General features: G+C 51.8%; 5 protein-coding genes across 5 annotated transcripts; 2 read left to right on the forward strand and 3 right to left on the reverse strand.

The window, feature by feature from the left end:
- Positions 1-844: 844 nt before the first annotated feature.
- Positions 845-1,956, forward strand: swc5 (putative Swr1p complex component (Swc5); the record flags this gene model as incomplete). The annotated part of the gene is made up of 2 exons (XM_056619516.1): positions 845-1,200; positions 1,266-1,956. 2 exons carry the CDS (start codon positions 845-847, stop codon positions 1,954-1,956), a joined length of 1,047 nt encoding a protein of 348 aa, XP_056475675.1.
- Positions 1,957-2,519: 563 nt separating this feature from the next.
- Positions 2,520-3,511, reverse strand: N7532_007024 (T2 family ribonuclease; the record flags this gene model as incomplete). Its single annotated transcript, XM_056619517.1, has 4 exons — positions 2,520-2,578; positions 2,645-2,837; positions 2,887-3,181; positions 3,282-3,511. 4 exons carry the CDS (start codon positions 3,509-3,511, stop codon positions 2,520-2,522), a joined length of 777 nt encoding a protein of 258 aa, XP_056475676.1.
- A 766-nt stretch (positions 3,512-4,277) lies between these two features.
- N7532_007025 (uncharacterized protein) lies at positions 4,278-5,915 on the reverse strand (the record flags this gene model as incomplete). The annotated part of the gene is made up of 3 exons (XM_056619518.1): positions 4,278-4,793; positions 4,856-5,279; positions 5,338-5,915. 3 exons carry the CDS (start codon positions 5,913-5,915, stop codon positions 4,278-4,280), a joined length of 1,518 nt encoding a protein of 505 aa, XP_056475677.1.
- Positions 5,916-8,262: 2,347 nt separating this feature from the next.
- N7532_007026 (uncharacterized protein) lies at positions 8,263-8,817 on the reverse strand (the record flags this gene model as incomplete). The annotated part of the gene is made up of 1 exon (XM_056619519.1): positions 8,263-8,817. The coding sequence occupies one exon, from the start codon at positions 8,815-8,817 to the stop codon at positions 8,263-8,265; it is 555 nt and encodes a 184-aa protein (XP_056475678.1).
- A 6,944-nt stretch (positions 8,818-15,761) lies between these two features.
- On the forward strand, positions 15,762-17,407 carry brlA (C2H2 type transcription factor BrlA; the record flags this gene model as incomplete). The annotated part of the gene is made up of 2 exons (XM_056619520.1): positions 15,762-15,774; positions 16,056-17,407. 2 exons carry the CDS (start codon positions 15,762-15,764, stop codon positions 17,405-17,407), a joined length of 1,365 nt encoding a protein of 454 aa, XP_056475679.1.
- Positions 17,408-23,202: the final 5,795 nt, after the last annotated feature.

Raw genomic sequence — 23,202 nt, forward strand, 5'->3', positions numbered from 1 at the left:
ATCAATCAAATTCCAATTAACCTAACGCAGTCTAACTAGTTGTGTAATGACTATGCATGCGCTTCATTCCAACTGTATCAAAAACTCGAAGCCAAACGGCCGCGATGAGATCACAAGATATTCCCAAAGATGAAACAGAGCCTGATTCGAAAAGAGTGCGGAATCAGTCCATTCCTATAAATCCTATAAATCCCATAAATCCTATAAATCCCACAAATCCCGCAAACATAATGAATAAATACAGTAATGAATGTGATGGAATGCACCCTCCATCTCTGTCAGGTCGAAGCAACTCAAGGCAAGATCAGGTCCCATCGCGACCAGCACATCTCAGTGGGCTCATTATCCGGTCAGCTTCAAACCATTAGTGAAGTCAATGGCTTTAAATGGAGTTTGTTTACGCACCATTTCCGATACGGCGGTGAAATAATTCAGAACGAAAACGGTATGTCCATAATGTGAAGCTTGACGGCACATCGCAATGAGCGTGTCCGTTTCGAGCCAGACACTGTATGCAATCTGTGGGGGTCATTCAGCCCCAGCGCCATGCCAACAAGAGTGGGGTACTTACAAAGTCATATATCTCCGGAGGGATGTGCACTTTTTTTGCGTAAAGCTAACTCTTAGCAAACCTTGGGAAGGTTCCCAAGAGACGATGAGAAAGCTGGAAGAATATGAGGGGGAGCCTGTTGGGTATGTTGCTGCATATTGTTTGTCCGTCGAAGCTCTAAATGCGATTACATAATCCTTATCGGCACCGCCTTTGGCAGAATAATGGCTGCTTGGCGCGTCGGCGTGCTGGTCTTTCTATTCTTCATACATTATCGCGCTGTCCACTGGCAAGATGTCTGCTGATCCAGCTACCCAATCAGTCGCCGACCTCGAAAATGAGCCCTACGAGTCTGACGAGGATGAAGATTTCCAGCTCGATGACGCCCAGGACGAATCTGAGCTGTCCGACGATGACGAGCCCCAGGCCGGCCCGGCGAAGAAGAAACGCAAGACTGACAAGGGAGACGGTGCGTCGGAGGATATCGAATTAGACTCTGGTGATGAAGTCACAATCAGGAAAGCGCAGGACAAGCGGAAGAAATGGAAGAGGAAGAAGGGCAAAGCCGTGGATGATGATATGGATCTTGACGATGACGACGAAGGGGGAACTGGGGGCTTTGTGCGGACACGGGCGATGAAAATGCAAATGTAAGATCTCCTCAATATGTTTTGAATTTCTCACGCGCGGACTCTAATTCTTGTTATCGGAACAGACAGGAAGAGCGCAAGCCACTGGCTCGAATCGATGGTGCGACTGTGGACGTGAACGCCCTCTGGGAGCAAATGAATGCCCCAGATAGCCAGCTCGGACTGGCGGATTCCCAAACGCAACGTGAGAACGAGGAGACCCCAGCAGCTGAACCCACGGCCGACACTGCAGCACAGGAGCAACCTGCTGCAGATGCGGAGGATCAATCGCGCCATAACCAGTACGCCGACCAGAAAATCAAGATCAAGCGCACCTACAAGTTTGCTGGCGAGTGGATCACGGAAGAAAAGATTGTGCCTAAAGACTCCGCCGAGGCCAAGGCGTTCTTGTCTAGCGGGGAGAAGGTCGAGTACGCCGAGGTGGACGATGCGACCGAGGACGCTGCTCGCAATGTACGCCGTCCACTCCGCAAGATCTCACGATTCGACCCTAACCCGTCCGGTACAATCAAGAAGAGCTGGGAGAAGCAGCAGCCTGTGGTGTCCGGCGAAGGCGACGCGAAGGGACCCAAGATCAACACGGTCGAGAAATCCCGTCTCGACTGGGCGCAGTACGTGGACCAGGCGGGGATCAAGGACGAATTGCGCACCCACAGCAAGGCCAAAGAGGGTTATATGGGTCGCATGGACTTTTTGGGTCGCATGGATGCCAGGAGGGAAGAAGAGGCGCGCCAGGCCCGTCTCAAGGGCATGTGAGACCTTACCGCTGGCCGTGGTGCACAAACCAGTTGCAAGGAAACAAGCCTTATGCCAGAGCAATCAGGGACCCGTTTCTTTTCCCCGATCAAGAAAATCCAGGTCCTTCCTGGAGAGTTCTCAGAGCAGTCATTCATGCTGCAGAACGCGGCCGCAGGGTCGTATCCGACCGAGTGGGCTTACTCTTCGAGAAGGCTGTCAGTCGATCCCGATCTGATGGGGAAATACCGTTTGCGATCTCCGCTGATACGAAACGAGTTGCTGGAGTCCGGCGTTTCTCCTGTGGCTACGGCTTGGCCAAGGTAGTCAGTGGTAATGATCAGCTCGGATCCTCCTGCTGGCCCTACTGGGGTGAAATAAGGCTTAGAGTCTACTCAGGCAGAGACATCATCTCCATATGGACGCTTAGTCGAAGACTCCACTGGAGTCATTCAAACATTTGGGCAAGGCCCTTGTCTACTACTTCCAAGATACCAATACAGATACCCAAAGCAAATAAAGTTTACAAAATAGCAAGGTCTCATACTCCCATCGTCGACTTCAAGCCGTACGATATGCTTAACTTAGTTGCTCTTGGGCAAGTACTTGATACCGCGGCTTGGGCACTTCGAATTGTCGGCGACTAACCGAGAAATTAGCGAGACGGATTTCATCGATTTAGTCCAATTGGATAGTAGCATAAACTTACGCGTGTCGGTTGGTTGGTACTGTCCGTTAATGGCATTGCCGCGAACATTGAAGAAATACCAGACCTGATTCAGCTTGCCGCTGGTGCAGTCGATATAAACCTTGGCCCCGTGATGATCGCTCAGAGCCGAAATGATCTCATTGCTGGTATAGGTCTTGGACTCATCGGGGGTGATGCCCGCAGCGGACAGAGCCTGGCAGGTTAGAAGGAGCGTCCCTGGCGGTTTAGTCGGAGAAACTCACCTGGTAGGTATCCAGACCCTTAAACAGATCCACGGTCTTCTGGAAAAACTCGCCGACTTCCTCCTGGGGTGAGTAGTTGGTGTAGCAGTTGGGCTTGATGGTGTTTACGCAGGTGCCGTGCTTGCCCCATTCGTGCGCCCAGAAAGTCTCGCTTTTGCCGTCGATATCGACCCAATACTCTTTCATGTAGTCGAGGAGGTCTGTGCGGTTCTGTCCCTCGAGAATGTCAGTGATGTTGGTGTAGGCCCGGGATTCGTCGCAGTTGGACTCGTAGGTGCCGTCGCAGTTATCGGGCCTGAAATGTCAGCTCTGGTTTCCTGTTTTTGATTATTGCGGAGGGCGAGAGCATGAAACGGGGGAGATCCATGCTCGTAAGTCCAGTTGGTCGAACATACCAGAGCCCGTGGATGGTCCATGAATCAGATGGACCGGTCGAGGGGTCAGTATCCCAGAACTGGGTCTGCAGTAGCGCACCACCGGGATAGTTGTAACAGCAGGTTCCGGTCTGGGAGGAGCTATGGCAGCTCAGAGAGTTGTTGCGGGAGCAAGTCTTCAGATCGGCCGAGACGCCGGTGAGGAAGGTAGCGAGGGCGAGGACACCCACAGAGGCGTGGACAAAAGCCATTTTAAATTGTAAGCTGGTATGATCACTGGAAAAATTGAACGACGATAGGAGGAATTTCGTGGAGCACGAGGTGAATTAATATCTTCATCAGGGAGGGCCATCCTCGGAGGGCCCGCCAGGAACCAGGAACACACCGTGTGCCCGCTAGACCATCCTAGGGTAGTGTCGTCCTCATCTGCAGAAGTGGCACTTCGTCCAGGACGGCAGCCGCTGCTGATAGCAACACATGCGCTGATGGTCAGCCGCTGATTCGCGCGTTTCAGATCGGATATCGCCGTCCAGCAATGCGCTGGCCTTGGCAGATAGGCGAGGAGGAAAGCAGACAGAGCCAATAGACATTTCCAGTAGAGTCAGGGCTAGCGATGCTCAAACGACGGTGTCCAGCGGCAGCATCGCCGTGAGCTTCCAAGCAGGTGAGGTTGCATTGGACTCCGCAGTCCAGCGGATCTCCGACGTTGATTGCAGCCCCGCGAGATTAACTGCCGATCGCCCGCCCCCTAAAACCCGCCAAACCGGCCAGGCCCTGGATTCAGTGCAGACACGATGATTGCCCTTTCACGTCTTGCTCTTTTGGTGCTTTGAGTAAATGGGATCGTCACTTTTGATTGACTAGAGCGGGGATTTGTGCCAGGAGGGAAAGAGGTGGCTGCTACTACTAGCAGCACTACACCTCTTAGTATTAGTAGTAGAATCGAAGGATAGAGTTGACATCATCAGGTATACAAGAAAAAAGCGACAAACTTAACAAAACACCCAAGCAAATGCTCTATATGTTTTCAGCCGGCCGCGGATTCTCGTATTCCACTGGATCTCGCACTCGAATCCGCCAAATGGCAATCGTGACCAGCCCAAAGATCAACGAGGCCTGGAGCCACGGCAGCCCCATCCACGCATTGCCCAGATGCATACCAATGCGGAAGAGGTAGGCAAATAGAGGACCCGAGATCAAAATCCCTACTGACATCGAGATGGCGAGCGCCGAATACAGTGTTCCGATATGGCTGGGGAGGACAAGGGCAGTTACAAGACTGCGGGTCGTGATGAGGAAGCCGAGTCCCAGCGACAAAATGGCCAGGCCCCAGATTAGGATGCCCGGTACAGGTGCAAAGGCCATGATGGCGAATCCGACCATGGTAAAGAGGGCGGTGCCTTGACTCAGGCGGTGGTCTCGGTGTTTGCCGTGGAGATTGAAGAATTTACCCAAGATCATGTTGAACGAGGGCATAATGACGAGGAAGTTGGCGAGGGTGAAGATGCCACGCAGCGAGATGAGTAGACTGGCCTATCGTGCTGTCAGTTGAATTGTCTACCAAGGCAGAATTGACGCCAGGGTCATCTACGTACTTTGCCAATACTCCAGTTGAATTTCTTCGATGCATATTGCATCAGTATATTGGTCGACTGTCGACTCATAACCCCAAACCCGGTGATGAGAATCAAAAGGCACACATTGCCATCACGCCAGATGAATCGTATCGAATGTTTAAATTCACTGATCTGGTGGAGGATCGCCTGTAGCAGGGGCTGCTTGCTGGTCTCAGTGCCTTCACCGCCCTCCCCGGATGATCCAGAGTGAGATGCCATCTTACTCTTTGCATCTGCGAGAGTCTCAGGCAGAAAAAATGTCGGAAGGGTGCCAATGAGAATCACGATGAATCCCAGGAGATAGGGAAACCATGGATCAAAGGTCATGAGATAGGCACTGATGGGAGTCGCCAGGATCTCTGCGAGAATCGCGCAGGATTGTAGACGGAAGAGTGCAGTGGATCTGTCGTGGACTTTTTTAGCAAACTGAATTGGCCATTCATTATTTTGGTATGAACAACCTCTCCTCTTCGGAAAAGACATCAGCGACCATCGCAACCGCCATCGAGAGAACGACCTGGTCGCCCCCGCCGATAATGCGAAAGATGCCCGACAGCCAAATCATCCGCAGTGGCAGGATCTCCGAGGCAGCCACCAGTCGGACCCAGATCTCTCCCAGGATCATCCCGAGGGCGCCGAGATACAGGACCGGCTTGCGGCCCCAGTGGTCAGCCAGGACTCCATAGGGGAGCGAGAGGATGATACTGGGGATCACCTCGAAGGTGTCCTTGTACCCATTGACAATGGCCAACTCGCCCTGCACGACCTCGGACTTGCATGGGTTCCCCGGGACCTCGGGCAGGGTCGTGTTGAGGGCATCGCGTGAATGCACGAGATAATTGCGGCAGATGATCTGTTCGAAGATGGCGGTCTGTGGGGCTGTGGACAGGAAGAATCCAAAATCGGCACCGAGGATGAAGATGCCGCAGACGACGAGAATTAGCAGTTTCTTCAGGCGGTTGTTGGGTGGTTGTGCATTCTCGGAGTTAGGAGTCGCCAGCAGCGGTGTCTCCTCGGGCGTGTCGTGAATCGTGATCATGGCCAATTCCAGCTGTACACCCTGTCAGAAGAGTGAAATAGGGGTTGTTGGAAATGAGGGCCGGAGGAGGACCTCTGTTTAAGAGGTAGCCTTGTGAGGCCGACCGTTGGATGTGTTGTCGTCCTTGTCGGAGTTCAACGTTCTGCGCCTCCGATTTGCTCGATGGCGCCGATAAGCCCGGATTGGCACGGATTGGCCGGGCATTCTTTGTCGCGGCCAGAATGGCGACAACAACCCCAGCGTCTCCACCCCCGGCCTTCGGAGTTCGGATTAGGCCCAATCCCAATCTAGAATCGCTGCTTGCCTAATTCCCAGGGACCCTGTCGTGGTAGAAAGGTGTTCCATATCAATAAGGTAGTGTTGGCTGGAGATGGATGAGGTGGGTGGAGCGGTGGACACGGTGGAGCTTCAAGGTTGCGTCTTGGACTCGCCTGCACTATACAGTATCCTCCATGTCACTGTTGATCTAAGAACTGATTTTGAGTAGCTTGGGAGAGAAATATTTTCGTTGATGTGGCAGGGGCTCGCCATTGTCGGACAGCAATCGCAGCGGCATAAAGTATCGGCGCTGAGTCTACGTGTATGAAATGTCCGTCCTGCAGCCAAGCGGGAGGGACGAAGGCACTGCAGTCGGCTAACAGGTGCATCCTGTGATATACCTTGGGGTATATCATTCCCTGCTATGATACACAACTTTCTTATCTGGACTACCTAGGTACCGCCATGGAATCATGTCACTGTGAAGTAAGCGATCCAAAGAGAGTTCTTTTTTTCCTGGGAAAGTTCTTAAGATATTCATGCTATGTACCTGGACATGAGGCCGATCGAAGCACCATTTCGGTTTGTCCTAGAGACTGCTACTAGTAGTACATAATGTTGTATATTTCATAAGGGCAGTTTGTTGTATGAGTAAGGTTCTTTGTCGTTTGTCTGACAAGCCCCTCCACGCGGGGCACAGGTTCCAAAAAGCTGATTCTAGCGGGGCACTTGCTGCTGAATCTTCATTCGACTCCATCTTGTTTGCAGGTCAGATGTCCGAAAGGGCCTACATATTTTCGTATCTTACAGCCAGCTTCTTCGCTTTCTTCCCCTCCTCTTCCAAGGTTCTCCAGATATCCACGCTCCAAAACACGCGAACGGCTACTGGCACCCGACTTTGTTACCTCGCTCTTTATTCTGATTTTTATCAATTTTGGGCACTACCTAACCTATCTTAACCCAAAGTCTCATTGCACTCTCCCATTTTGCGAGTGGGTGCAGGCACAAATATCTAATCCAAGCTACTAGGTTTTTAGGATCGGATACGGTTGAGCATTGCACGTCAGCAAACACCGAATCTTCGAAGAGCCACCTAAAGCTTCTCGCAACTGAATGCAAAGCCCCGATGGTAGCCCTTACTCACAATTTCCCAGAAAGCAAATCGGGTCGGCATACGTTCACAGACACAAGCCAAGACACTGTGGCGCAGTTTATCGAATGGGAATATGGAGGTGATTATACGGAGGCGATGATCGCACCTATCGGAGCGCCCCAACAAAGAGTTGCTTGAAAATTCAGCAGAGACGCCAGATTGGGGTCATCGATTGACAAGAACATGATCTTACAAGCACATACCCTGCTATGCCATCTGCGAGTCTATATATTCAGTGACATCTATCTCGTTTCGGGGCTCAAGGAGCTGGCATTTAAAAAGTTCACGGTGGTCCTGACAGATATAGGAAAGCAAAAAAATTATCAATGAGCAGATCGCGGTCATTGATTGTCTTTCGTTGGCCTTTTTTATGGGTACCTCTCCAAGATAAATTCCTCGAGTGGCTTGCTCGATATGCTGCTTGGTGTTTGGTCAAGCTGCGCCTCGAAAGCAAAGTTTCATGACTTGATCCAAAGGCTGCCAGCACTCAGCTCTCGCATGATGGAGACTTTAAATCCAGCGGGGCGAAGTGCCTTGAATATCAAATCGCGCAAGTACAAGGTCCCACCTTACGATACTCTCGCCGACTTCGAGTATGAAGAAGTATCAGTGCCTAATATTGAGCGGAAACTATGACAGCCTTGCTTAATGTCCTTGGCTACCATCGCTGATCATTTTCAAAATTACCATCTCATTCATCTTTTTCCAGACTATCCCATGCATGCAAGCGTGACAAAAATAAGACCTCGTACTTCATAATTTTGCTTAGAGGAATCCGTTCCTATGAGCTCTGTATAAGCTCATTAGCTGCAAGAAGGATAGAACTGCGTGGCAATCACTGTCACACAGCCTCGCATCCGCCATGATATACGACAATCATCTTTCCAGCCGTGATAAAAATATGAGTAGAGTCGGCCATCTCCCTCCAACGCCCGATCAACTCCGCCGGTGGGTTCCTCGCCAGCGCAAACTGCAGCTAGCCACCCGGCGCATGCAATCCCTCGGGCCTTTCCAAGCCGCCCGGTCCATTTCGTAAATGTCCGGCCCTTTCGCCAACGTTCGGTCCAGATGCTCCTCGGGGCATTCCATCACCATCATTGCTTTTTCCTCGTCGTCCGTCACACAGGCTCGAAGGCGCCCACGCTCGGCTCGGTGCGTTCGGCTCTCGTGTCGGTCGTCGGAGATGATCGATTTGCTATCCGACTGGCTGGTTCCAGCCCACCGTGATTGTTGGCCTCCGCTAATCCGCCGGGTGTGTACATGGCCGTCGGCTGTCTGGGGGCTTGGGGTGGGTCTGTGGCTGATGACGCCAGCGTAGACGGACTTGGAGCGACGGAGGAGGCTTTGCGCTCGATTTTGAGGCTTCGGCGATGATTTCGACTTTGCAGGTTTTGGGTTTAGCTCGTCGAAGGCGTCCAGCTCCCGTGGTCTGTGTTTGCTCCGCCAGCCGGAAAGTGGGATACTGGAGAACCCCAGTCCGCCTGAAAACATTGCTCAAATTTCGAGACGAGCGGTCGCGTGGATGAGAGGTTGAGGTTACAATATGCCAATTTACTTTTTGGCTTCTAGAGAACGGTCAGCAAGTTGGCGCATGTTTGGTAGCCTGTCGCCCTGAGGTAGCTGGTCAGGGGCGGCCACCTCGCGGGCACAAACTTACCCCTCGAACCTCAGCGACGCGACATTGAATACATCAAATTTAAATATTAATATTCTGTCCGGTCGCTTGCTGCCTTCGGTCTTGCTTGCGTGTAGTAGAGCGATAGATGGTGAGGGGAAACCTAAGTTGGGCGCACTCCGACGAAGTCAGGGATATATATCGCTGTACGACCTAGGCGATCGCTGCCACCTTTGATAACACTGGAGTCAAGCACTTCACATTATTCGAGAGAGCATGAAGCGTGCAACATTATTGTCGATGCTACATTGTAGAAAAAAGGCAATAAATAGAGATGACTTCTGGCCTTTTGAAATAGTAGTATCGGAATGCAAGCCTCAAGACCTTACGAATTCTCGATTCCATTCGCTTGGGACATGATTTGGGGGTACACCTAGGTAGGCGCCCACAGGAATTTCCACCTGGGCAGGAATAAACGACGAGCTGTTTTCAGCCATAATTTCATGGACAGAGGGTAAACAAGTCCTGAGCAGAATGAACCGAGAGAATGGGGGAAGGCTTCCACCGAGTGGTTGCTACACTACTGTACCAGCGATCCTCATCCTGCAAACTCACCTCTTCCTCCCCAACAACCTCCAGGTAGTCCGCATCAACTGACCAAATTGGGACTCTTTCGGCCAAGCCGAACTCAGCACTAATCATTGCCGCAGTCTCACTAAATCAGGCTCCCGACTCGAACATCCACGACCCGAACCCACTGATTCGCGTTGCAGGAGATCACCCGTCCTGAGCTACAACCTTACTCCACCCTATCTGCGCGCAACACTGTATATTGAACACGGCCCAGACTCACGGCCAAGACAAAGGGGAGGACGATGCACTGCGTTATATTACCAAGATGCTTCAATGAATATGAAACCGCGCCTTGTAGTGCGCTGCCGGTCGACTAAACGGGCACGCGCGATTATCTGGACCTGGAGCAAGGGCATGATAATATGATGTCATCTCGATTCTCCCAGGAGGGGGCATACCACAGTCTATACTACCAAATCGAGTTCTAAGGCTATCCCCCGCTGCCTGTGCCCAAGACACTTTCAAGATGGTACGTGCTGTGCATGGGAAACCACCCCGCCTACCTCTTCCGGCCGGTTCGACTGAGGATTTCTAGCATATGTGATGCACAGAGGCGATCATGTCTCGCTGATGTGGCTCCATTCGGAGATACCGGGGTACCTCACAATACTACCCAGAATGGCCTGGACTGGGGCTGTATTGAGGCGTTGTGCATTACTACTACCCGTTTCGATCTGGCGCTATTGGGTCGTGTGGCATGCGCATTGGACCGAGACGCTATGACGATGCTTGCGTGGTCTTGTGCTCGGACATGTCTCTTGCCTCTTGCTAGAGGCTGCCAAAGCGTTTGGTTTTGTTGTACTTGCCAGAATCCAGAACCTAGAGGGATGTCTCCTTCGTCGCGGCCCTTTCAAACCTGGGGTAACACGAGGGCGAAACGAACTCCTTGAACGCCAGACGCCAAACGCAAAAGCCAAAAGCCAAAAGCCAGATAACCCTCATTACAATTTGACCCACTACCCCTCGACAAATGTACCTGGATAGAGCGTGTTCGAGGAGGGCGCCGTAGGGCGCTGCCAAAACATAAGGTTCCGCTATTAGAGTAGTATCCTGGAACCCGGGACAAGGGACGCAAGGTGATGCGACGCGCTGCAATGCGAGTCAGCGTGAACAATGGGAGTGAACCAAATTGCCCGGGGCAAAAAGCAAATAGTATTTATTTTTATTTATTTTTGTCTTTTTTTGGTGCCCAACGATCTTCTTGTGTTTAGACATCGAGGCTAAAGCCGTTGGTGGGAAAAAGAAAACCGGCATGCAAGGGGGTGGAGATGGGAAAGAAGGGGGCATGCAGGTCACCTAAGCCTCAGGAACCCTCTCCAAATAATCGGACTTTTGCAGTGGCTCACATTACTATTGATGTGTGTTGCAAAATCATTTTGTCAGGGTCTCTCTTCTCATAGGGTGGAGCGTCGGCCGGGCCGATAGATTCAGATCAGATGCCGAACAACGGGTTATTGGACCCTCTATGAGACAAATATGCCGGTAGAAAGATACCCAATCCTTTGGATATATTCTCCCAGGTAGCCATGGATCGACTATTTCTTTATGATTTTGTTTTCCGTAGTTGGTAGTGGTAGATCTCGATTTTACCGTGAAGCTAACGCACCACGCCTTATACTTCGTCCGGGTCAATGGATGATCGACGGAATGAACCAGGAATTCGATCGAGGCTGCTGAATTGAGCCCCTGAATGAAAGTAGATATAGAGTTTGTGAGTTTGCGTGGGTATGCTGCTATCTCGACGGACGAAGAAGCCAGAAAAAACATATGCGGCTGCAATTGTACAGCAGCATATCAAGTGCTTGTGTGGCCGTATATCATTCGTCCAGACCAGGTGCCGACGGATGCTGTAGAGAGATCCCGAGGAATGTTTCAGTTGACGTGCGCACCCACAAATAGCATACACACAGGCTGGAACAATATTCTCACAGAACGGTATGCTGGAGAGTTGTGCATTGGTCGATACTCAGAAATCGACCCCCATGGACCTTCCCCGCAAAATGATCGACCCCTGATGGCCCGTCTGTGCGCTGAGGTCAGAGGCTTGCATATTCCTAGGCGATCCGAGCTAGGATTCCTGGCAAGCAGGTTTTCTGGGGGCTCGATGCTGCTCGGTTTTTGGCGGGATGGGGGTCTGAGAAAGATCGAATATCGATAGCGCAAGCCCCTAGGCCCGGGTACCTGGGACTCTCATCTGGGATATCCGGATTGATGCATGTCCAAATAGCTGTTACTCGATAAGGTTTGGTGTAGGAGGATGTCCGAGTCCCTGTTCGGCATCCGTTCACTAAGGCTCTAGTCTAGCTTCTAAATTTGTGACGGTCGAATCGAAGACCACGGGTACCTGAGAGGTTGATGTGAGATATGTCAAATCCAGGCACCGGTTCAAAGCGTTGCTCTAGGTTAGTAGGATTCGCGATTCATAGAAACGTCTACATAAAGAAATACCGAGATCGCGAGAGACTGCTACATAACCTACCCCTGAATCTCACACGAGGAATCGCAAAGTCGATGTACCAAATCCGACCACAAATCGATCGGTAAATAGGGACTGAACGTGAAGATCGACACGGAGATAGACCGATGAGGCTAAGCACGAACAAAGTGGCATGTATCCATGGATGCCTCGATCGCCGGGTCTCAGCCACAGGCTCGTCGCCACCTACCGGGGGAGGCGTGGTGGCGGATGAAGTCAGTTTGTGGGTGGGGGTGAACAGGCGACCCCGAATGGCATGACTCAATGCGACAATGGAGCTCAGATCGTAGTGGACACTATTCAAACCTTGCCCCCGCGATCCAAATAATTGCGATGGAGGCTTCACCGTCTCTCGTGAATCAATATTGCGGGATCTGGTGATGCAACTCGATGGTTTGAGAGGTCTCGAGCCTGTTTCGCGATCAATGGTTGCCGTGGTGGACCGCCATCCCAATTTTGTGATAACTTGAAGAATATAAGCAGTGTCTTGGCAGCTTTGGATAGACGAGCGCATCCATAGGTTCAAGCAAGTCATCCCTTGAGATGCAGGGGCTCCCGTAATGTCTGGGGACACTCTGGCTTCCCCCTGGCCCTTGCGGCCAGATCCAGGTCCGTGCTGAGGCTTCACGGTACCTGCAGCGTGAAACAGACCCGGAACGATGACCCACTATGACAGCCATTGACGGTACGAGGTGTTCATGGCGAAGAACCAAATTCAGAAGTGGGTTTGATAAGCTGACGAGGTTATCGAGGTCTGGAATGTCGGGTCGATGGCGCGGAGCGCGAATGGCCGCGAGTGGCCGGAGGGTCATCCAAGGCTGAAACTAAATATGGAACAAAGCGAGATGACAATTGGGTTATTGGGACCCAGCGACCCAGGGACCCAGCGAGCTGGTACGGAAACAAAGTACAATAGTCGCCGTGGTTATTGCAGGATGACACATCTCACTTCTCACATCGCCGAGTGGGGAGGGCGATCATTCTCGCTGGGTGGCCAAAACATCCTGAAACTTGACCTGCACGAAAGATAGCGCTATTGTTGCTCGTGTATCAACTGGAGGGCTGTGAGCGGGGAGAGCCTCTTGCAGTGGAGGTGGGCGGATGACCATCGAAATGGTGAGCCAAATTGGGGGAATCTGAATCTGACAGTCGACAAGATCGACACTCAACGACATGGATCGACGGCGCCGGTGCGGAAAGTGGAGTTGGGGTACCCGTTCGCGAGCGGCTTCAAACTAGTTAGGGGCAGCACCGCGATGACGCCACGACAAGGAGGGACGAATCGATAAAGCACTGGGCTACCTTAGGGTAGGGCCATCTGCATTGTTTACCATCAACCTGGGTCCGGGTCGACGCTAAGGCTGGGCTGTATTGGTGGAGTTCTCACCCACGCCTAGCAATGCTTCATGCTTCAGTCGTCAGCCCTAAGCGGAGGTTAGTTTCGCCTCATAAAACCGTCGTCAGGAATCAGGGCGCCGCTCAGGCCGGTTGCGAGCTGTCAGAAGCGGCAGTGCGCCGGCACTCTGGGTCTATCAAGAATCGTAGGTCGTCTCGCCGAGGGGCTCTTCGATCAAGTGCTCGTCTATTGAAGCTAGTGGCCTAATCGGGGGCACACAGCAGGACCGGACCTGCTCTGCTTCCTCGGATCTTGACTCCACCAGAGAGGATGAGTGTATGTACATCCGTTCGCAATGTGACACACAAACCGTTCCAGGGAGGAGCGTCCGAGAGGCAAATGCTGGGAATGGAATCCGAGCCCGCGGAGAGCTCTTTCCGGCGGCAAACGCTGTGGTTGGGAACCATCCTCATTCTCATGGCCCATTTCCCCACCTATAATCGCAATTGCAACCGCGCGGGGGAAAGCCCAAACGTTGCATGGCGGCAGCTTTGGGGTCGCCACCCAACTCTGTGGCTTGAAGGGTGCCGGCTCCCAGGAATCTGCGGCAGCTCGAGGTCGAGAATGCACGAAAGCTGGCCTCACCACGCCCCAGTGTGCTGAGTTGCTGAAAAGCCTAGCCATGGGGGGTGCCAACCAGAGGCGGTTCCCTCAATTCGGGCCTGGACTGACGCGTGATGGATCAGAAGCCTCCCCTGGGCCAGCTGCAGGTCCGAACTAGCTCCTATAGCGCCGAGCGATTGGGGTTTGCGAGCGACGCAGCGGGTGCAGATGTACTGTAGTTGTGGGTACTGGGGGACCGGGGGGGAATTGGGAACTGACGAGAACCTACAGTATACGCTGTGACTCCGTCTATGTTGTATACTGCTATACCGCCTCGGAGCCTACCTACCCTCCAATAATCCCCCTCTCCTCTACTCTAGACCCTCTAGACCCCCCCCGACCCCCCGGTCCATTGTCCTCATATGCAATAAAACTCTGCCAAATGGAAGATCGGGCCTGCCTTGCTCTGACAAGTGGTTTCGGTGCAGCTGCACATTCCAATCATGTCCGATGACGACGGCGGGCACAATTTGTCACCCCAGAGTCCTAACGGGACGATCCATGCTCCGGGGAGTGAAGCCCCAGTGCGTGGAGCGGAGAATAGCAGAATGAACGGCTGGAATTCGGGATGCTACCTGACTGCCGGGATCTAGTCCTAGGCACAGACAAGCCAACGTCTGACCTGTCGCGCCCGCAGCAGATCGATCCACCCCCCACTGCGCCACGGCGTCTGAGCTCATGTTGGCGAGGCTCGGTCGCGATCGTGCGCGTCTGCTGCTCAGATGATCGATGGGCAATTGACTCGCCTACCTCGCGGGTGTCTCAGTGAAATTGAACGCAGTGGTGTACTGCGACGGAAGGGAACGAGAGACACGGTGGGGCGAGGATCGATGATCGGATCGACATCCGGGGGGGGCTAGGCTGACTAAGGACCAAGTACGGTACCTGGCGCAGTACCACTGGACCTTAGTATAGGAAGTACCTAGGTGCAGTTTCCTACCAGAGGGTGATCTCGATACTTTCATCGAGAGATACGTATGTACCAGAGGTACCTCCTTCACTACTCTTTTAGATTGAAGATCGAAGTACCGCTGCATGTCAACTGCTATTTAGACTCTACTCACATTGCGCGGAACGCAAGAGGCGCAGCCGGGCATTCCAGGCGATCCACCCTGCAGCTGCAGGTCGAAGTCGAAAACCATTATTTTCTTTTTTTATTTCGGATTTTCTTCAGATCGCTCTACAAGTTAGGGATGGGGCAATCAACCGTGTCGATCGGCCTCTGCCCCGATCGCGCCGCCAAAGCAGGAACAAGCTTCCCTCCGCCAGCAACAAGTATAAACCCCTTGTTCTGCTCGTCGCTTCCCAACACTCACCTCCCTTACTCCCTTCGTCTATATCATCCCCCGGCAACCCGCGACCTCAGCCCCTGTCGTCCCAGACAGTGCCATACAATCTGAGACCCAACCTCCCCTGCCCCTCCGTCCACCCCCGGATTTTCCATCCTCGCCCTCGCCATTGGCCCCTCGTTCCCTCGCAAACTGCCTCTCGCCTCCTCGCAATCCCTCCAGGCCGCCGAGGACCCAAGGTCGCGAGACACTTCACCCAGCCCCGGCGTACAGGAACCACGCCCGCCCCCCAATTCGGGAACCCGTTGAGCCCCGAAGTCGCGACGCGCTGCACCTCGCCGTGTCTCCGGTAACAGGAGTCTCATAGTCTGCATTCCTGGCCTTGCTTTGGGGCACGCGACGCGCTTGGATCTGATCCGAGTCATGGCGTATAGCTGTAAGTCCCGATCCCCACCGGCCGATTCTATGCTGGGCCGATTTGTTTATTTCTGCCCGTTTGTCCCTCTCTTCTGCCCTTCCAACATTCTTTCCTTTCCTTCGCTCGTGCTGCTTCCCTCGTTCGGTGCTCCGCCTTCCATTCTGTCTTTCTTTCCTTCTTTTTGGGGAACTCTTCCCTTTCGTCTTTCGTTCTTTGCTCCTGCTGCCTGCGTCCCTCGTTGCCATCTACAATCCTTCCTCCATTCCAAGCAGTAGGACTGATATCCGACTGCCCTTTAGGTGACAGCATCGTCGACCCTGTCGCCCCTCACAACCTCAAGGCCGAAGACCTCTCCGAGATGAGACCCCAGGGCCGACACATCTCCGATCGTCTGACTGTTGAGGTTGACTGCCGTTCTTTGGGCCCTAGCGAATGCCCCTCGATGACTTCGAGCTTCTCTCCTTTGGAATCTCCCACTCCAACCCCCACTAGTCTCTATAGCCAAAACTCCATGGCTTCCCCCAGCTGGCATGAAGCCGGACAGTATCACAGCCTCCCCATGGAGCGCCGCACCTCTGCCACCCCACTCCGCAGTGCATTCAAGATGGCAGACCTCACCTCCGGCGACGTGATGGGCATGCCCTATAGCAACATGGACCGTCAGGACCAGATGCCCATGGAGTACCTGCCTGGCTACGAAGAGAACCCGGATCAGTTCTGGATCCCGCAAGACGTCCCCAAGACCTTCGATCAGACCGGCTTCCAGTACCAGCCTTCAGTGCCCCAATACCACACCATGCCACGCAACCACCACTATCAGTACCGTCCGCAGCAAACGACCTACCTGCCTGAGTCTGCCTCCAACCCCTGCCTGTCTCGACCCATCTTTAACCAACCGCCAACTGAGCGGATGCCAAACTCGGTCTCCATGTCCAACATGCTTCACTTCATGCCGCCATCTGATTCCATGGCGCCCCAAACTATCACTCCTGCTCAGGCTTTCAACCAGCCGGTTACACCACCGTCTTCTTCCTACTCTGAATTTCCTTCCAACCTTCACACATTCAAAGCACACACTCCGACTACACCTGTGCGATCGAACTCCATTGGTACAGCCTCTGGCACTGATACTCCCATGAGTCGCCTGTCTGGTGGCCACGAATATCAAGAGGAATACCCTGTCTCTCCAGTCTACCGTGACGGCATGATGCGGGCTCATCGTCAGCCGTCCCGCAAATCTTCCAAGAAGCAATTGCTCCGCTCCAACTTGAACCTCGAGAGCCTGCCTTCCATTATCAAGCAGGTCCAATTTAAGTGCAAGGAGCCTGGCTGCAAGGGACGCTTCAAGCGCCAGGAGCACCTGAAGCGCCACATGAAGAGCCACTCCAAGGAAAAGCCTCATGTTTGCTGGGTCCCCGGCTGCCACCGCGCCTTCTCTCGCAGCGACAACCTGAATGCCCACTACACCAAGACCCACAGCAAGCGGGGCGGGCGCAACCGCTATGTCGCTACCCTGGATGAGACCAGTCAAGACTACGACCCCGATTTCCGTGGCCAGCTCACGCCTGACGGTCGCCCAATCTGGGGCTCCAAGCTTGAGGATCCCGTCCCCGACTGTGGTGATCTGAGCGTCGACGGCTGGGATGATTAGGCGCACACCAAAAGCAAACAAATTCTTTTACTCAACAAAACCCACACAACAAAAAAAAAAACGAAAACACAAGCCAATAAGCAAAATCCACACGCGATGTCCTACCACACGCAAAAATAGATGGCAAGACCATGGCGCCCAGGATATTGATACCCCTTCGAGGATCGGCCATAGCGATGGCCCAGGCATTCACCGGCCAGGTGGCCGTTCTGGCGTTGTACATGTCTCCCCGGAACACAGGATCGGAGACAGATCTTTGTGATGTTGTTCCCTTTATTTTTACTTTTTTACTTTTCTTGCATAATTTGACCGGTGCAAAAAGGACTTGGTGCGGTACCCTGGAATCTTTTTTGGCGTTTGCATATTTTTGTTCGATCGTCGGTTTGGATAATCACTAGGGAGGACTGGGACGATCCTGTACAATCAGCTACAATGTGCTTCTTTTTCTTTTTGACTTGTGCGTGTACTACCATCTATATCCCCTTATGGCATAATTCGAAACAAAACATCCTTTCAAAACAATTCCAGCTTCCAGTAGATCGTCGCCTATTGGTTCTTCCAGAATCCCCGTCCAGGCACCCGCATGAACCACTATCTCGTTGAACGTATGTTCCTGTCGTGTATTGAGTGGGGGCGGACTTTGCTGGTCCTCGCGGATCACTGCGCCTCTGCGTCTCCACCCGGTCTTCCCTCCCATCTTCCTCTTCCTCCCCAACGTCCAACTTACCGACTCGAATTTTGACATTCTCCCACAAATCCCCAAGCGCAGAGTTCGTATTCCGATCAGTCGACAGCCTTGTCTTGGCATTCCCACCTCCAGCCCATTGGATTTTGTCCTCGCCCGTTCCACGGTTCCTGGCACAGAATGTTACACATCACACCCGCGCCCCAGTCGAAACTCCTCCAACATCGACCTGGATCTCTCCATCCGATCTATCGGGCGTGGTGGATCGGCTGACTCATGCCAACCCACTTCAAGTTGTTTTCTTACAGCTCTCGATGCTTCGGTCCACATTGCGCAATGCGCTATTCGCTCTTGCCGTCGCCGTCGCTGTCGCTGTCCTCTCTACCCTCGGACTGCTTGGGCTCTCTCCACATTCCAGTCCCAACGGGTTGACTTCCTATTCGCAATCCCCTGTTTCATACCTCTTTTGATGCCATCATCAGCCTCGGCCCTGATCTGATGCTCGCCACATTGGTCTATCGGCTTCCTGCCCTCGTTCGTTGCGACGTGCGTGGACCACTCACAGCAGACTAATGCGAACAATGCACAGGGGTGTTCATAAATCGAGATCGAAGATCTTCACACCCCAAACACGACATAGCCAACTTTCTTGAAAAAAAAAAAAAAAAGAAAAATTTGAATTTTTTTCATTTTCATTTTTTTTCTCGATGTCACTCTGTGGCACTTGGCGCACGCGACTTCTCTTCGGTCAACAGCGTGTGGAGTCCACATCCCCAACGAAGCTCACGCATCGCGCATCATCAACTACACAAAATAGGCGACCTGCGTCCTCCGCCAAGCACTCGGGAACGCCGCTGAAGCAGCCCACAGACCCAGAGCCGCTCAATTCCCTTGAGGTCACTGTCCTCTCTCGGTTCGCTCAATGGGCCTACGCACGCGCTCTCTCATTCCCAACTTTACGGGCGCGATAAAGGTTTAGACCTCCCTGGCCTCTTCGGATGCTCTGCATGCATTGGAACAAGTCACTTGCTCCCCTGATCTCTCTAAATCCTATTCTAGAAATGACTCTTCGCTTCCAGCAGCGTGGGCTCTAGCTCACCGGTTCGTCGTCGGTCGGATTCGATTGCCATTGGAGTCATGGATGGCGCTTTCTGCATGCCACGACAGCAACAACGGCGCCTTGGCTGAACCGTGCGATCGGGCGTGCCACTTGCACTGCTATTCGTGTCGACATACCTTGTAGCATCTCCGTCATCGAATCTTGTAGGGCGAAACGTACTTTTTTCACTTTTCCGGACCCCATGCTACCCTGTCTCTTCGTTTCTTTGCACATTATTTTCCGGATTCCAAATCCTTCGAAATCTTGATTTGAAAATATGGGTCTACGGTCGTACGACGGAAACTGCGTGGCGAGCAAGGCGTTGGATTTCGCCCGTTGGTACACGGCGGTGATGCTATGTGTTATGTGCTGGGGAGGTTCATGGAAAGAACGCCCAACGCGAACCATGGAATCGGAGATGAGAGATGTAGGGGAAAGAGACAAGGTACCAGGGACCACGGGACTTTTGCGTCTCCTACTGCACTGCATGAAGATATAGCCTATAGCCTCAGGGGGGAGAGTTTCCTGGGCTTTGCTTTTGCGTGGTTCTGAGATCTCATCGGGAGGGAGGGGTGGGGAATGCGCGCTATTGGCAGAGGCTTCTTTTCTTTTTTTCGCGTTTCCTTTTTCCAGGGCTGATATCATATCGTCATTTGTCATTTGAGGGCATCTCCCTTTTGGAACGACTCGAAGTATGTACATCAAAAGTACCGACTTCACCGAAATTGTCTCGACTTTCCAGCACGTACGGTTCCTGGTACCTTTGATCCTCGGATGACCATCTTGGGTTGCTATTCATTGTCCACGCAAGCAGGGCTTGGAAAATCCGGGAAACTATATGCACGATGCGAGATGGTCAATGGGGCAATGGGGCACGGGAAATGAAAATGAGGGTACGAGCATTCCAGTCGATATTCGACCAGTTTAATCCGCCGCGTGCTGCATTGGTATGTCAGCAGTCTCCAGCATGTTGGTCGGGTCGCGTACGTCCGAGCATGCCCGGCGCTGATCTTGGCTAGTTCGACTTGATGATGTGCGTTTTTTTTGCTGTTAAGGTTATCCTCCAGAACGGGCAATCTGTGTACAGTAGATCATGCACCGGGTCCAATGCAACGATGCAATGCTCTAGCGTGGTAGCGAATACCTGCGGCGTGGCTCATGGCTGTGCTGCAGACGACATGCATTGGAATGTGAGGCCGGGCTGAGACGGTTGTTGATCGAGTCGGTCTGGACTGATGAGTTGATCGGACGGGAGGACAATCACATTGTCCACGGTCTAGGCAGCAGGACGCAGGACCTGCCAGTGCTTTGAGAGTTCTTGATTTCCTCGCTCTCCTCAGGGCAGGCCGCCACAGCACAGGTGGTGTCTCGTGGTTGCTACCCCTCGCTTGAGGTGTCTAAGACTTGGTGCCATCGCGTTAAAACGCCAACTTGACAAAACTCAACCACAAACCTAGTCATCGCATGTCTTGAACGAAAATTTCGTCTGAACCCTCGACATGCAATTTTGCGCGAATTTCGTCAAGTGCTGAGTTGGGTGTCCATGCATCCTGCTGCCGGTGTAGTTCGGAAACGGGTTCTATAGCGGTGAACAAGGCCGATCATGCTTAGTTCTCGTAAGCACTGCACTATGTATCTGAAAAAGGCGGGCTGGCATTTTTCGATCAACTCGAGTCAATGCGATCATATGGAACTAGTGAATTGGCGCTTTGGGCTCAGGGTTATCTCCATGCGTTCCTCAGTCCGCTTCGAGGGAGCAAGGTCAATATTGGGACTACTAATACTATCAACTGCTACTAGTAGTAAGGTAGTATAGATTGGCCCCATCGCTATTCACGAGAAATCCTGGGCCTATTTTCTATCATACTGGAATTTTGTGGGATGTAACTCGAATGAGGGAAGGTACTAGTATCTAATCCTCAGTCTTATAGATTGTGGTAAATAGTGATTGTTCTCTCATCGAATGCGACCCCAAATCTCTCGAGTATATCACTTCGAACAGTTTCAAGGCTTCCAAAACGCGAGTTTGAGAGATAAGCTAGTAGACTTGACGCTTCTCAGTCATGTCCTTTTCAAGACCCCTGCCACCAGCATCGCGACTCTTTTCGTTGTCGTTATCGGGGCGAAAAAGACCGCGCTTCTGACCATGATTGTTGAAGAGCCTAATTCAGAAGTATCAATACTAGCACCGGCACCGGCACCACGTTCCTCATTCTCCATTTGGCTAGCAGCCGAGTTGCCAAAGCGGTTGGAGACTGGACTTGCGAGAGCTAAGCTCGTACTGGCCGCAACCAGGAAGATAGAAAGCTTCATAGTTGTAGATGTTGCAAAATATAATTATTAGTGTTTGATTCCAAACTATGAAATCTCGAAAATTACTATACTGGTTCTGCGATCGGTGCTTGGAATCTGTTTGATGCTTCCGGGAACTGGATAACCGGTACCTTTTTATATTCGCTCAAGCAAAGCCGACGCTTTTCTCTTGGGACTTGAATGTTATCATTTTAGTAGTTTATGAGATCACAATTCCGTATACCACGGAATGAATACAGGGTTGTAGGTAGAATATGCCGCTGTGCAGCTGAGATACGTAGGTCTTGCAACACGTTATTTTATTCCATCATACAGTATATGGGTATATCACGTCAACAGACAAGTGAAATCCTTCCTTGAGAGAGTTTTTTTTTTTTTGTTTGTTATTACCTATCCAGTAGACACGGATTCGATCTTCGGAATGAAGCACCCTTAAGGTGAGAATGTTGCATGTTTCGAAAAGAAGGGTTTTTTAGTGACTGATTATTACCATCGACTATAACCCTTTGATCATTGTTGAGTAATTTCATATGCTGACTGGAATCCCGTATGTGCTGTTAAGCAGTCCTGGGCGAGAGCATCGAAGTACCAATATAGAAATGTGCTGATATCTTTAACGAATCTCACAGGGCCGGCGCTAGAATATGATGTGGGTCTTAAATAATCATTCTTACATGGTATCCTTGTGGCCAGGCCTGACAGGCCAATTTTGGACTTACTATATGACAAAATGTGCATTCCAGACTATCTTAACGTCATTGGGATGGTATGGTCTGATTTCTTCACGTAAATAGTCGACTACCTCGGCAAAAAATAGCACCCACTGTATTCCCTGTGTTCCTTTATATTATAACCAGTCACCTCTGAAGTGGGACAGTTCATGTTTCCAGTGAAACAGAATATTCCGACCAAAGTCTCAAAACGAATATTTTGACTCTTCTAACTCATATCGTTCTAATCAATATGGTGTGCTTCTGCCAGAATAATCGCTTTTGGCTCCAAAGAGCAATTCCTTCGAGTAGTTCACCGTAATCTCAAAGCAGAGCCTCGCAAGGAGTCTCCGTTCATCGAGATAAAAAATTATCAAAGGCCAAAGTATCCCGTCTGGCCATGGATAATCTCGACAATCATTTTGACTTTGATTCTCATTTGCGGCATTATTCAAAAGACTCTCAATGTTCTGAAAAGGCGAGTCCAGCTTTTCGGACAAACATCAGAGATGCACATCCTTATATTGCTCTTGAGGAACGCGTTTTCTCGGGAAAAATTTTGGTTTGACAAAGATATCGAAACTGTCTACCGGGACATCGACCCATCTCAGCCGCAGTAATTCGGCCCTCCCAACTCCGGGAATGCCACCTGGTCGGATTTACTTCGAGGTATGGACTAATTCCGCATCCTTTCAATAAATTCGGAACTCCCGTATTATTTTATTACTTCCATAGGGGAGTTTGTAAGACTCATCGTGGACAAAGCGAAGCAGATTAGCCCACCTCCAAATCGGGATCCAACGACTCCACCACCATCATTTTGAATAATCCGATCCGAGAGAAACACATTAATACTTACAAATACATAATAATCCAACTTTTCTTTTAGACCAGTCATGTTCCACTCCCTCACATGCATTGTCTGAACGCAGCTCGGAAAATGCTGGATCATGACTACTACTCCAAGCAGGAGCCCTCTCCCCTGGGA

This window comes from Penicillium argentinense (genome assembly GCF_028826775.1).
Source record: "Penicillium argentinense strain IBT 30761 chromosome Unknown utg000005l_segment0_segment0, whole genome shotgun sequence".
Taxonomy (NCBI): Eukaryota; Fungi; Ascomycota; class Eurotiomycetes; order Eurotiales; family Aspergillaceae; genus Penicillium; species Penicillium argentinense.